At 40.3% G+C, this 12,014-nt stretch overlaps 1 protein-coding gene across 7 annotated transcripts in view; it reads left to right on the top strand.

Annotated features, from left to right (window-relative positions):
* ralgapa1 (Ral GTPase activating protein catalytic subunit alpha 1) overlaps nucleotides 1–12,014 on the top strand; it is a 382,583-nt gene that overhangs the window by 168,105 nt on the left and 202,464 nt on the right. For all 7 annotated transcript variants that reach the window (XR_010975714.1, XM_068039277.1, XM_068039282.1 and 4 more), the window contains 4 exons: nucleotides 667–792; nucleotides 7,416–7,474; nucleotides 9,640–9,748; nucleotides 9,840–9,950. Coding sequence is in view for 6 of the 7 variants with exons in the window: in XM_068039277.1 (XP_067895378.1) it covers nucleotides 667–792; nucleotides 7,416–7,474; nucleotides 9,640–9,748; nucleotides 9,840–9,950 (405 nt within the window). In the remaining variant the exon portion in view is untranslated. The remainder of the gene's footprint in view (nucleotides 1–666; nucleotides 793–7,415; nucleotides 7,475–9,639; nucleotides 9,749–9,839; nucleotides 9,951–12,014) is intronic.

The raw sequence follows: 12,014 nt of genomic DNA, 5'->3' as shown, positions 1-12,014 counted from the left end.
GGTTATTGCTGAAGATACTACAATTGACCTTGGCATTCTTATGCTTGGCAATGGATGATTAGCTAGGTCCTTGTTGATTGTTATCCAGTCATCCTTGCTTTGTGTATTTTAGTACAATTGTATGTGTATTGTAATATAAAAGTGAATCTATATATGGCTGGAATGAGATTGGCTGTAAAGCTTCTCCATTATTGATCAATTAGTCTGATTTACCCTTGCTGTCATGAAAAATGGCAACGTGGGTGATATGCCAGCAGCATGAGTCACTGCTGTCAGTCGAGATGGGATGAGAAGAAAGTAAAGTTACAAACCAAAGTCTAATGTACTGCTAAGCATTGTTTCGATTCTACAGTTAAGTATTAACTGTTTGAAGAAGACAATGGCCCTTTTTACTGCCTTAAATAACCAAAGTAATGCTCCACCACTCTATTATTTAGATTTAAACCTTATTGGTCATTAAAGCAATTTTTAAAAGCTATCTCCCTGGCATGATGTAATGGCCTATGTTTTCCAATCAACAGGTCAATAGTAATCAATTTATTTTTAATAAATTGGCATCGGTATATAATTGGCAAATCTAGAGCAATGTTAAATTTGAATTAAAAACTGATTGTTTTTCTGTTGGTTTGCCTGGAACTTTTAAAATTTACCCTTGTTCCATTTCAGGCTCCAAGAGTAGAAGCTCAGATTCTACTGGGTTCTTTAGTCTGTTTCCCAAATTTATATGATGACCTCCCAACATTACAGCCTTCTCTTTCTGACATTTTGTTAACAAAATGTGATGATGTTAAGGTAAGATTTCAAGTGCCAATGGTGGTAAATGTGTTTGTCACCAAACCTTTGTTCATTTCCCCCCAACCACCCCTCAAACGTGTACTGAAGTAATACAATGTTATTTTTCTCTCATTTCCACTATTTGTCTGGATATGTTTTGTATATTCTTCTCCTTGCTTGACCAAATCAAATTAATGGCTCGGATCTTGTGGTACAAATAGCGATGAGGCTATCAGCGCTCACCATTATTAAAGTGTAAGATGGACAGCAGCTTCTAGTGACCAAATATGCGCAGTTAAGCGTGGAGGTCGGACTGTTGCTGTACAAGTTGCCCTGCTCCCCTAGAATTTCCCTGTGAGGTTCTGCATTGCAACAAGTGGAAGGGGATGAAGTTGCCATACTTGTGTGATAGATACCCATTAAACTCACCAGAAAGTTAGGGTTTGTCTATTCCAGTGTAAGTACATTTTTAGCAGCGTGATCAGTTTTAATTGCTGCCAAGCAACCTTTCTGACACTGAAAATTAACTTTTACAAGTGTACTGTCTCATCCTTTCAGATTTGAATTATTGTTAGATTTGAAAAACATGAATTTTAATAAAAATAGAAAATGCTGGAAATACTCTGGTCAGGTAGTGTCTGGAGAGAGACAGAGTTAATGTTTCAGGTTGATCACCTTTCATCTTTAATTTTCTTCTTTCTCTCTCAGTCCCGTATTACTTTACCCCTCTCTCTTTCAATTTCTGTATACAATTTGGCATTGAATTAACTATTCTAATTTACACTTTCTGGTTCAGACTCTGCCTCAGTATGGATTCTTCAATCTGATTGATTGTATCTCACTTAACCATAGTTGTTTGCCCTGCTCGCATGTTCCCTGATCCCCCGTGGAGGGCGCTGTGCTGGAACAGATTTCTAATCACTGCAAGTTCCAATGAAGAAGTCCATAGAAAGTCTTTGGGCAAGTGTAATGAACGGCTCGTACCACTCGTTTGCCACGGACCACAAAATCCAAGCCATTGAATTGTTAATAAAGACTACATCGTATTGGCACATTTGGTCAAATTTATTCACGGAGTAATATAGATGAATGATTCCTGCACTTTTTGCTGCCTTGGATTAGGTCTATTCCAAGGAGGTAACTCGAAATAATATCAACAGAATATTTTCATTGGCGTTCCTTTTAATTTTCTTGCTGCCAAATCATACATCAGTCTTTGTCTCATTGGTAGAGATGTGTTGAATGTTCATTTGAACATATATTGCTGTTCAAGTTTTTTAACTTTTTGCCTCGCCCTGGAGATCACTGCCTTTCAATACAAGTTTATCCCTCCCTAAGTAAGGAGACCAAAATTGTACGCAGTACTCTGGGTGTGGTCTCACCAATACCCTGTGCAGTTGTGACAAGGTTGCCCTCCTTTTATACTCCATCCCTTTTGCAATAATTGTCAACATTCCATTTGCCTTCCTAACTACTTGCTGTACCTGCATGCTAACTTTGTGATTCATGTATGAGGGCACCCAGATCCCTCTACCGCAGCATTTTGCATTCTCTCCCCATTTAAATAATCTGCTTTTCTATTCTTTCTGCCAAAGTGGATAACCTCTCATTTTCCCACATTATACTCCATCTGCCAATTTTTTGCCCATTCGCTTAATCTATCTATATCCCTTTGCAGACTCTGTGTCCTCCTCACAACTTGATTTCCTACCTATCTTTGTATCGTCAGCAAATTTGGCCACAATACACCCTGTCCCTTCATCCAAGTCATTTAATATAGGTTGTAAGTAGTTGAGGCCCCAGCACTGATCCCTATGGCACCCCATTAGCGACAGTTTGCCAAACTGAAAATGACCTAGTTATCCAAACTCTGTTTCCTGTTGGCTAATCCTCTATCCATGCTAATATATTACCCCCAACACTGAAATTTCAGCCTAATAACGGAAATCCATTTTTGGGATTTAAAAATTTTCTAGTAAATAATGCATATAAAATGCATGCAAATAAACCAACAATATGTTTCTGTTCTGAAGCCTCTTACATTCCCTGTGGTTTTAAATTTAGACCCAACCTGCTGTTTCTGCGGTTTGGCCTGAATTAAGAATATGAAGTTTTATTGAACTTGTGATTTTAATTTTTAAGTCCTTGAGTGATGTTTGAAAGCTCTTACTTAATGTCTTTACTTTAGAACTTGCTATAGCTGATATCAGCGCAATGCAATACTTTCTGAGAAACTACAGGGCATCGGTGGTGAGAAGGCCTTGTACTGTTCCTGTTCCCCATTTGCTGCAGCATATAACAGTATATGGTATAAAGTTAAAAATGTATACTGGTGACCTGTAGCTTCAGCTTAAAATTGCTGCTGTTGGAAAAGAGATTATAATTTTGCCAACAATTAGTGGCTAGGTGTAATGTCATTGTGGCACTTGTGGAAAAATTATATTCTTAAAAAAAAAATCAGATCCTCTGATAAGCACACTTAGTACTTTTCAATGTTTAAGTACTTACTAATTATTAAATATTGAGAAGACTGAAGCCACTGTCTTGGGTCACTACATCAAACTCCAACCCCATCCCTCTGCCTGGCACTTGTCTGAGGCTGAACCAGACTGTTGCAATCATTTCACCCTGAGATGAGCTTCCAACTACATATCCACACCATCACTAAGAACACTTATTTCCACCTCCGTGGCATCATCCTGCCTCAGCTCATGTGTTGATGAAACCCTCATCCGTGCCTTTGTTACCTCTAGACTTGACTGTTCCAATGTACTCCTGGCTGACATCCCATGTTCTACCCTTTGTAAGCTTGAGGTCATCCAAAACTCTGCTGCCTGTGTTCCAACTTGTATCAAGTCCTGTTCACCTATCACCCAGTGTCTTTTTTTTTGTTCTTTCATGCGATGTGACCGTCACTGGCAAGGCCAACATTTGTTGCCCATCCCTCATTACCCTTGAGAACTGAGTGGCTTACTAGGCTATTTCAGAGGGCAGTTAAGACTCAACCACTTGGCTGTGGGTCTGGAGTCACATGTAGGTCAGACCGGGTAAGGACAAATGATTTCCTTCCCTGGAGGACATTAGTGAACCAGATGGGTTTTTGTATGGCAATCAATGGTAGTTTCATGGCAACTGAAAGTAGCTTTCGATTCTAGCTTTTTTTTAATTAATTGAATTTAAATTCCACCAGCTGCCATGGTGGGATTTGAACCCATGCCCCCAGGGAATTAGCCTGGATATCGGGATTACTTGTTCAGTGACATTACTACTATGCCACCGTCCCCCAAAGATTAGGGAGGGCCAACAGTATAGTTCCAAGTCAGGATGGTATATGAGTTGGAGGTGCTGGTGCTCCCATGCGCCCGCTGCCCTTATCCTTCTAGGTCAGGGTCTTTCAACATACGGCCCACGGGTCAGAATCCGGCCCACTGAAGGTTTCCATCTGGCCCACCAATCTGCCCTGGCTCAGCTTTAATTGATGACTCTCCTGTACGTCAGGCACAGCGGGTAGATGGGACCTGCGCCTGATGGGCGGGAGACCCTTGTCTGTGATTGGTCACTCTCTGTGATTGACGGGGGCTGCCCGGGTGGAGTTAGTGCTGATTGGTGGAATGCGGCACAGGCACCCTGGGATTGGCTGCCCCTGCTGCTTTCACGAGGTTTAATAAATGTCCTGTATCCTGCACATTGGGCAGGTTCCTGCCTCCACTCGCCCCAACTTAAATAAACAGGCATGGCAATTATCTGGTTGAGGGAATGGCTGTTGCGGGGAGCGGGGGAGACGCAGAGACAGACCGAGACAGGAAGGGATGGTGAGTGGGGTGGGGGAGAGACAGAGAGAGACACAGAGCACGGGGGTGGGAGGGGAGGGGTGGGAAAGAGATCAAGATCTCTCCTGACACGTGGACATTTATCCAGAATACTCTGCATCGCTACATCAAGTGTGCAGGCAGAGATTGATTACTTATGCAAGCAAAATCTGTGCTAGGTATGTCACTAAATTAGTGTTCAATATGGTGATGAGAAAGTAAGTCAACAAATTAGTCTTCTCATTTAAAACTTCACAAAAATGCACATTTGTTGTTGTTTTGGATAACAGTAAGATAAAACTTTAATGTTATCTTTCCAAAATTTGCTCATTGGGCCCCTACGTAGGACAAAAATTGTTATGTGGCCTCCCACACAAAAAGGTTGGACGCCTCTGTTCTGGGTAGTAGATGTTACGGGTTTGAAAGGTGCTGTCAAAGGAGGCTTGGCGAGTTACTGCAGTGCATCTTATAGATGATGCACACTGCTGCCACTGTGCACTGGTGGTGGAGGAAGTGAATGTTTAAGCAGGCTGCTTTGTCCTGGATGCTGTCAAACTTCAATTTTTCTAGGGCTCCTTGATGCCACATGGACAAATGCTGCCTTGATGTCAGGAGCAGTCACTCTTACCTCACCTGTGGAATTCAGTTCTCTTGTGCATGTTTGGACCAAAGGTGTGATGAGGTCCAGAGCGGAGTGCCACAGACCTACATTGCCTCCTGGATAAGCAGTGCCTTGATTTTTCAAATTCTCATCCATGTTTTCAAATTCCTCCCTGGCCTCACCCCTCCCTATCTCTGTAATCTCCCCATCCCTACAGTCCTTCAAGATAGCAGCATTGCTCCAATTCTGGTTTCTTGATTTTAATCGTGCTCCCATTGGTGACTGTGCTTTCAGTTGCCTGGGCCCTTAGCTCTGGAATTCCCTCCCTAAACTCCTGCACCTCTCTGTCTTCCTTTCCTCCTTTTAAAGACTTCCCTTAAAACCTACCTCTTTGACCAAGCTTTTGGTCATCTGCCCTAATATCTCTTTATGTGGCTTGGTGTTATGTTTTATAATGCTCCTGTAAAGTCGCAGTCTCGCCTGAGGGAGTGCTGCACTGGCGGAGCTGCCGTCTTCAAATTAGATGTTAAACCGAGGCCCTGTCTGTGCTCTGTTAGGCGTAAAAGCTCCCATGGAACTATTTTGAAGACAAGTAGGGGAAAGGGCAAACTACTCCTGGGCCCATAAACTGTGCTTGTCGTGGGCACTCGACCAGGGTGTGTGCAAGTAAAGCCTGGCTACCCGACCCGAACCGGACTAAACCCGACTACATGTGTCGGTTCAGGTCGGGCCAGGCCAAAATTCCGAGTCCAGCATTCGGACTCGGGTCGGGTGGGGCTGGACACGGCTTCTGTGAAGTCATGGGGTCAGGCTTACCCATGATTCCCCACAACTCCAGCTGCAGGAATAGCCTGCTGCCAAACAGATGAAGGAGATTTGTGTCGGGTTGGGCGCGAAAAAAAATTAAAGGGCTCGGGTCGGGTTTAAATTTTATCCCCGAGCTAGGCTTTGTGTGCAAGTGCTCACAACCCTTAATTCATTTGTTCCTTTTTAAAATTCATTTGATGATTCCTTCTTGCAGTAGAGACTGAGAACCTGATGTACAGAGAAAGGGCAGATGTGAAATTGCATCCTGCTACCCTTTAGCACAAGTGCCGGTGTTATCTAACCAAACCTCAAATATAATATAAGGATGTCTTGCTGCAATTATACAAGGCCTTGGTGAGACCACATTCGGAGTATTGTGCACAGTTTTGGTCTCCTTATCTGAGGAAGGATGTTCTTGCTATGGAGGGAGTGCAGCAAAGGTTCACCAGACTGATTTCTGGGATGGCAAGACTGACTATGAAAAGAGATTGGGTCGATTAGGCTTATATTCGCTAGACTTTAGAAGAATGAGAGGGGATCTCAGAAATCTACAAAATTCTAACAGGACTGGACAGACTAGATGCAGGAAGGATGTTCCCGATGGCAGGGGAGTCCAGGACGAGGGTTCACAATCTGAGGATAAGAGGTAAGCCATTTAGGACTGAGATGAGGAGGGATTTCTTCACCAGAGCGTGGTGAACCTGTGGAATTCTCTACCACAGAAAGTAGTTGAGGCCAAATCATTAAATATATTCAAGAAAGAGTTCGATATAGTTCTTAGGCCTAAAGGAATCAAGGGATACAGGGAGAAAGCGGGAACAGGGTACTGAGTTTGGATGATCAGCCATGATCGTATTGAATGGCGGTGCAGGCTCGAAGGGCCGAATGGCCTACTCCTATTTTCTATGTTTCTGTAATCCAGTGCGATTTTTTTTTTAAATACCAGATTTAATACACTGAATAAAATCTCTGTTACTCCTACGTGGTTGTAGAATTTTTTTGGCATTCTACACAGTATGAACCTACTGAATTTTATTTAGTATGCTAACTTGGGAAAGCAGAATCCTGTAACATTTTTCTTGGAGTAAACTTTTTTTTTACAAACTTGAGTAATCTTCAATACAATTGATTTGATAACTTTTCTAGTTTTTCTTTGTAACATAGAAAATGGTAATATCTGCTTGTTGGAAATTTGAATATATTAAGTTGTTTTTTAAGTTACTAAGTCTTGTGTTTTAAAAGACTTCATTGCTTTGTTTTAGTTTTTCTGAAAATAATCTGGAGCTCAGAGTTGTTTAACTGTTGCAATACAAAAATACTCTACTGAACATGCATCTTTAAAATATGTATATATTCAAAAAGTATAAATATATTGCCTTCACATTTTACACGCTTACTAATTCTCTGGATAATTGTTTTCATAGGAACTTGTAGTTAAGAGCATTTTAAAGTCAGCAAGGGAAGAACCTTCTGGACCAGCTAGGTAAGTATTTATGATAATAGCTGGTAATGCAAGTGCTTCCTTTTTTAATATTTTATTTTTTGAGGACTTTGTTAAAACTGAAAAGATGTGTTTTTTTTTACCAAGTTCACTGAAAGGACACGAGATGTTGTTTGAAAACAACCTGTGCTGGAAATCATGTTCTTTTGAGCTCAGTAAACACCGAACCTTGGCGACCTAGGGGAAATGTTTACAGAGAATGTCAATGTTTATGGAGGTCAGGAGGTTGACTTTCTGTTTGGAGTTTGGATATTGTTTTCAGTTCAATTGGGATGTGAACTGTTTTGAAGACAGTTGGTATTTTGCCTGCCAAGGAGAAAGAAACCACCCAGCTCACCTCTTTCTCTACCACTTTGAAGAACCCCTGCAAAGATCCAGTGTGAGAGAGCTAAAATCCCTGGTGCTGCATCTTTCCTGAGAAGCTGGAAAAACCTCCCAGATTAATTCTCAACGCCGCCTGAAAAGAACTGCTTTAGAAAAGATCCCAGTGACCCGTCTTCATATACCCGGACACCAGACCAGAAGGGACAACTGTCTTTTTTTTTTCTTCAATAATTAGCAAGTATTTAGCCAAAGTATTCATTTTTTTGTCTTATTTTTTGTAACTGACCTCTGTAGAGAGAATTTCTGTAATTATTTTCTGTGTGTGGTGGTGGTGGAGAGGATTTTAAAAAGGATACTTTCATATTTCAATCTGCGTGTTGATGCTTTGCTTCATTACTGGATAAGTCTTGTTTGATAAACTGATAATTTTGTTTATTAAAGGAACTTGGTTGGGATAAAGAGTAGAGTATGATTGACTGCATTGGTAACTGGGTAAACATTTAAATATATGTTGTGGCCTGCGGAGAAGTGGGACTAGAAAAGACAGTGCACTTCTCCCACCACGGTCAAAACACTATCAATATGCCTATTTTTGTGCTGGTCAATGCAAGGGTTGATGAGTAGAACACTTTCTATTTCAGATATTCAAGGTTGCATTCAGCATTCCCTGGTCAAGTACAGCATAAGTGCAGAATAAACCACAACCAGAATGGTGTTCACAGTGACATGTCTATTTCCTCATAATTCTGTGGCCACATAGTCCATTTGAAAGATATGTTTTGAGCCTGTACGAACATATTAAGAACTGGACTAAGTTTGGCCTCACCTTTCTTTTAATGTAGGATCCTCTAGGTCAGCAGGGAGGGCTGATTAGGCTGGCTAGAGTCTGACCAAAATCTCAGAAGTAAAAAGACTGTACCAGCCACCATGTCATCCAGTTCTGCACTTTTCTCATAAAATCTTCATCTAGTTACTGATTTTAGTCTATATTATGTAGTATTTAGTTTATGCTGGAGCAGAATTTTCTGTCAAAAAATGGTGCAGCAATCAGTGAAACCAATTGATTTGGTGAGAATTTATTTTCTGCTCTCATCACTACTGGCAACCCATAAAAAGTTAAGCTTTGCTCAGTGAGGTGCAAATGGGTTTTTAATGGCAATCTGAGTAATGACTACTGCTGAAAACTGATCTTGGCCTGAAAAAATAAGCTGGGATGCTGTTAAATGTTTCCATTATGACTAATGACTAGAATTTATAGATTTTAAAATTTCAGGTTTTTTCATGATATTTCAGCTTCTACCTTCACCCCATATGTATGTCCCAATCTTTATTTCACTGTAAAAAAATTTTTAAATGATTTGCTGGTTGGCTATCTGTGAAAATTCTTCAGTGTGATTGGCTGCTTGGCCAGCTTGATGACATCACTGCAGCTCGATGCTAGGAATCCCCATTAAACAACGCTACAATCGCCTCGAGGGAAGCAAAGTTCTTGCCAGAGGTTGCTAGATCTCTCAGTGGGACTTTCTTGAGGTCAGGCAAGTGTTCTTGCCTCGCCACGAACTTCAATATCCAGGCGATGGTTTCTGGCAGATATAGTAGGATTACTTAGTTTTTGATTTTGAAATGATCTGAACATGAGATAGAGATAAAAATAACTTTTCTGAAAGGTACGTTACTTGGGTTCAGATATTTTCATAAATATATAACATATAGAATATGTAGTTATATTTTTATACACATTCATTTATATATATATTTTATATTCATTCACCATGTCTGGAAGCCTGATATTTACGTGATGTGCATTACTGTCTCTGTTTCAGATGTGTTGCACTTTGCAGCCTAGGCATTTGGCTTTGTGAAGAATTGGTACATGGTACTCACCATCCTCAAATCAAAGATGCTCTAAATGTAATCTGTGTAACCTTAAAGGTAAGACATTTTTCGTTTCGATATTTCAGTCCAGCTTTTGAAAAGCCATATAACAATTTTGAAGAACAAAAACTTGTTGATGTATTTACAGTTCCCAAACAAAGCCGTTGCTCAAGTGGCTTGTGATATTTTGCATTTATTGATCAATTATGTGGACAAACTTCAGAATTATCCACCAGGTTCTCCCAAAAAAATTCTTGAGGTAAGATCCATTTAATTATTTATTTAGTTGATTAAGTGTTAGCCTCTAAAAGTGTTTTCAACTCAAGACTGTAGCCAATGAGGTTTAGTGGAGCAACCAGCTAAGTTTGTTTGCTACTGGAAATGCATGCTTGCATTGAGTGAATGTAGATGCTGGTTAACTTACCAGACAATAATTCATTTTTATATAGCACCTGTGATGCAGAAATATATCCTAAGATGCTTCACAGGAGAGTAAACAGGCAAAAATTGACACTCTGCAAAAATAAAAGGAGATATTACAAAGATATTAGCTAAAAGTTTGGTCAAAGAGGTAGGTTTTAAGAAGATTTTTAAAGGAGGAGATAAAGGTGATGAGGCAGAGAGATTTATATAGGTAATTCCAGAGCTTATGGCCTAGACTCGTGAAGCCACAGCTGCCATTAGTTGGGTGAAGGGAGTGAGAGATGCATAAGAGATTATAGTTGGAGGAATGCAGATTTCTTGGATGTTGCTAATAGAGCTGTTTGGACTATAATGTCTTTTCTGTCAGCTGGCCGTGCACCATATTAATGTTAAAATACATCTATTGGTGTGCAAAATCAGCATTCTAATGAGGTGTGTTTTTACAAAACTTAGAGTTGGTTGACCTACTCTTCTACTGCCTGTGTTAGCCAGACTAAGATAGCAACAACTGGTTTAATGTCCTTGTTTGACCCTACATCTTATTTTGAGACCTTCGAAGTTGAAATTGGAAGGAAAGATTGAGAATTACAGGAGAGGAATGCAAAGAATAATTGTAAGTCATGATTTAGCAGAATATTAACTATAAAATAGTTGGCTACAAGAAAAACAAGATTGTTTCAAAAAATTTAAACAATTTTGGATTTCTTGTAATACAGTAAACGTTGCTAAAAATGGACTAAGCAAATTGAATGAACATTAGGAGGTATTGTGACATTCAGGAATCATTTGTTTTTCCACAAAACTGTTAAAGTGAAAGCACTGGCTTGAAGCAGATAATAAATTGGATGCTAACTTAGCAACAAGGATCAGTGGTATAAATTGGCCCTCAAACTTCCAAAAAAACATTGTATCTACTATGTGTGTGAAAGGATATTAGTATTAAAAATAAGATTGCGAACATTATCAACAACCCACTAAATTTACTCTCATAATTACTTAAAACTACCTTTTTTTTATTCATTCATGGGAAGTGGGCGTCACTGGCTATGCCAGCATTTATTACCCATCCCTAGTGGCCTTGAGAAGGTGGTGGTGGGCTGCCTTCTTGAACCACTGCAGTCCATGTGAGGTAGGTACACCCACAGTGCTGTTAGGAAGGGAGTTCCAGGATTTTGACGCAGCGATAGTGAAGGAACAGCGATATAGTTCCAAGTCAGAATGGTGTGTGACTTGGACGGGAACTTGCAGATGGTGATGTTCCCATGCATCTGCTGCTCTTGTCCTTTGAGGTGATGGAGGTCATGGGTTTGGAAGGTGCTGTCTAAGGAGCCTTGGTGCATTTGTACTGGGATGGCCTTAAAGATATTTTGTATTTGCTTTTTTCTCTTTTAGTGAAACTTGGGTATCTTAAATGGGATTTCCCTGATTTGCTCAGGGTGTTCCTTAATCATTGCTTTCATATGTTCAACACATCTGGGAGCTTTCTGTTCTTCTTTCTACTCGTACATGCAGCATTGTGCTCCTTGTGTGATATTTGTACATATCACGTGACTTCCATAATCCTTTTCTTCATTTGTCATCCGCACTGACCCCCGCAACCCCTAACCCACTGAGTGCAAATGTTGCCTGGCTCTTGGCTACTGGTGGGTGTTTTTTTTTTTCATCACCCAGTTGCTCCACTGGCTCCTTTTGAGGTATGTTGTTTACAAATACATTTTTGCCTGACAAGTAGGATTACATGTAGAAAAACATTTGGACAGTTCAGCCTTTTTTTTTACAACTTGCTCTTTTTGTTTCTCATTTTCACTTTGTCTTTCCAATATTTTGGTTTGCCGTTTGTCTTTTTTCTGTAGTCCTCTGATCTTTAATAGATTATTCAGTGTTTGTGTGTCACTCATTT

Source organism: Heterodontus francisci, chromosome 9 (genome assembly GCF_036365525.1).
Source record: "Heterodontus francisci isolate sHetFra1 chromosome 9, sHetFra1.hap1, whole genome shotgun sequence".
Lineage (NCBI taxonomy): Eukaryota > Metazoa > Chordata > Chondrichthyes > Heterodontiformes > Heterodontidae > Heterodontus > Heterodontus francisci.
This window is presented reverse-complemented; position numbering and strand designations above follow the sequence as displayed.